Source organism: Cryptomeria japonica, chromosome 5 (assembly GCF_030272615.1).
Source record: "Cryptomeria japonica chromosome 5, Sugi_1.0, whole genome shotgun sequence".
NCBI lineage: Eukaryota > Viridiplantae > Streptophyta > Pinopsida > Cupressales > Cupressaceae > Cryptomeria > Cryptomeria japonica.
In genome coordinates this window covers 158,224,294-158,226,516 of record NC_081409.1, presented here as the reverse complement: position 1 = coordinate 158,226,516, position 2,223 = coordinate 158,224,294, and the positions used below count along the sequence as shown (strand labels likewise).

Sequence of the window (2,223 nt, the reverse complement as noted above, 5' to 3'; positions counted from 1 at the left end):
GCTCCCCTTATTTTTGAGGTGAAAGTTTTGGCAATCTCTGGCTCGGATCATTTCCCGGTCTCACTTGTTTTGCAGAAGGATGGAGCTCTACTCAGATGCCCCTTTAAGGTGGAAAGGATGTGGTTAAGGGAGCAGGGTTTCAGAGACCAAGTTGTTCAATGGTGGAAGGAGGCCCCTGTGGTTGAAGGCTTCTTGTCTTTTCAGTTCTTTAAAAAGCTAAGCTATGTTAAATAGAAAGTGAAAAGTTGGAACATGACTGTATTTGGAAATCTCTTTGAAGAGAAACAAAAGATTGAAGGCGAACTGGGGGCTCTAAACTTGAAAGTCCTTTTAGAGGGAATGGACGAGGTGGACTACCTTACAGAGAAAGACCTTCTCACTAGATATGGGGAAGTATTGTAGAGGGAAGAGATTTTCTGGAGGCAAAAATTGCGTGAGAATTGGATTAGAGCAGGAGACATAAACACTAAATTCTTCCATAGTTCTGTGAAGGTTAAGAGAAGCCTTAATAGAATTTTATCTCTGCTTTGAAGGATGGTACTTTGACAGAGGATTATGACCGGATTAACTAGGAGGCTGTTGTTTTTTTTAGAAATTTATGGAACAAGAGTGGAATTGATCAGGTTAGATTGAAAGAGGAGTTTTTGGCTGTGATCCCACAATTAATTTCTAGGAAGGACAATCGGATGCTTGAGGAGCCTAGCTCTCTGAAGGAACTAAAAGCAGTTATTTTTTGTCTTGGTGGGGAGAAAGCGTCGGGCCCAGACAGCTTTCAAGCTTTCTTTTACCATTTTTTTTTGGGATTTGTTAGGAGGTGAGTTGTTGGTGGTGGTTGAAGAGTCTAGGACTAGGGGATTTATCCTAAAAGAATTCAAATGTACTCTGGTGGTGCTTATCCCAAAGAAAGATAAACCGGTGGGCTTCGAGGAATTCCCCCTGATCTCGCTGTGTAATACCATTTACAAAATAATTTCTAAAATTGCGGCCAACAGACTCAAATTGATCATGGAAAAACTTATATCTTGTGAATAGAGTGGCTTCACCCCAGAGAGGAACATTGTTGATGGGATTATTGTGGCTCATGAGGCGATTCATACGGCTATGAAGAGCAGACAGAGAAGAATGATGCTGAAGCTTGACATCCAAAAATCCTACGACAGAGTTGACAGGTCCTTTCTTTTGGTTGTGCTTGCCAAGTTCGGCTTCAGTAAGTGCTAGATTAAGTGGATTTCTAGTATGATTATGCAGTTCAATGTTTCAATATTAGTTAATGGCAACCCCCAAGGTTTTTTTCCTACCTCGCGGGGTATTCGTCAGGGGGATCCCATCTCCCCCTTTCTTTTCATCTTGTTGGCAGAAGTTTTAGGCCGATCGATTGTAAGAAAGCGATCTTAGGGGATGTGGAAAGGCATTGAGATTGCTAGAGGGGTGGAAACGACTACACATTCTCAGTTTGCTGATGACACTTGCCTTTTTGGTGTGGCTTCCATGCAAGAAGCAATGGTGATGAAACAAGTGCTTGATAGATATAGTTGGGCCACTAGTTAGGAGGTCAATTGGCAAAAGTCGGAGATATTCTTTTTTCACACAGAAGTTGGTTCTCAGAGGTCCATTGCCAAACTCTTTGGTATTAGAATTGGTCAGCTCCTAGGGAAGTTTCTTGGTATGCTGCTCTTTTCTGGAGTGGGTAAGACAAAGATTTGGAAAGGACTACTTGATGGTTGTAAAGCAAAAATGGAGGGTTGGAAAAGTAAATGGCTCATGTTGGCCGGTCGCATTTTAATGTTGAAATCAGTAATCTCGACAATGTCAATTTTCTCCATGGCTTGCTTTAAACTTCCAGGTATTATCATCAAGAACATCCAACAAAAAATGAAGAAATTTCTGTGGAATGGTAAACAGAATCAGGACAAAATTCCTTTAATGGCTTGGGATAGAGTTTATAAACCGAAAGGGGGTGGAGGTGTGGGGCTCCGTGACTGGAAGTTAATCAATGAAGCTATAGTGGCGAAGTTGTTGTGGCAGATGTATAGTAAGCCGGAGCAGAGATGGGTACGTATTCTTCAGGCTAAGTACTTGGACAATGGAGATAGGGAGAGAATATTCACGATTGAAAATCCCACTAGAGGATTTGCCCTTTGGAACTTTCTACTGAATTGTAGAAGCCTGGTTACCAATCATCTGACTTGGCGAATTGGAGATGGCCACAAGGCTAGTTTCTAG

At 41.8% G+C, this 2,223-nt stretch overlaps 1 protein-coding gene across 1 annotated transcript; it reads left to right on the top strand.

Annotated features, from left to right (window-relative positions):
• Positions 1 to 252: 252 nt before the first annotated feature.
• LOC131875764 (uncharacterized) lies at positions 253 to 2,223 on the top strand. The gene is made up of 5 exons (XM_059220433.1): positions 253 to 393; positions 624 to 725; positions 812 to 814; positions 1,033 to 1,207; positions 1,592 to 2,223. The coding sequence occupies exons 1-5, from the start codon at positions 253 to 255 to the stop codon at positions 2,221 to 2,223; spliced, it is 1,053 nt and encodes a 350-aa protein (XP_059076416.1).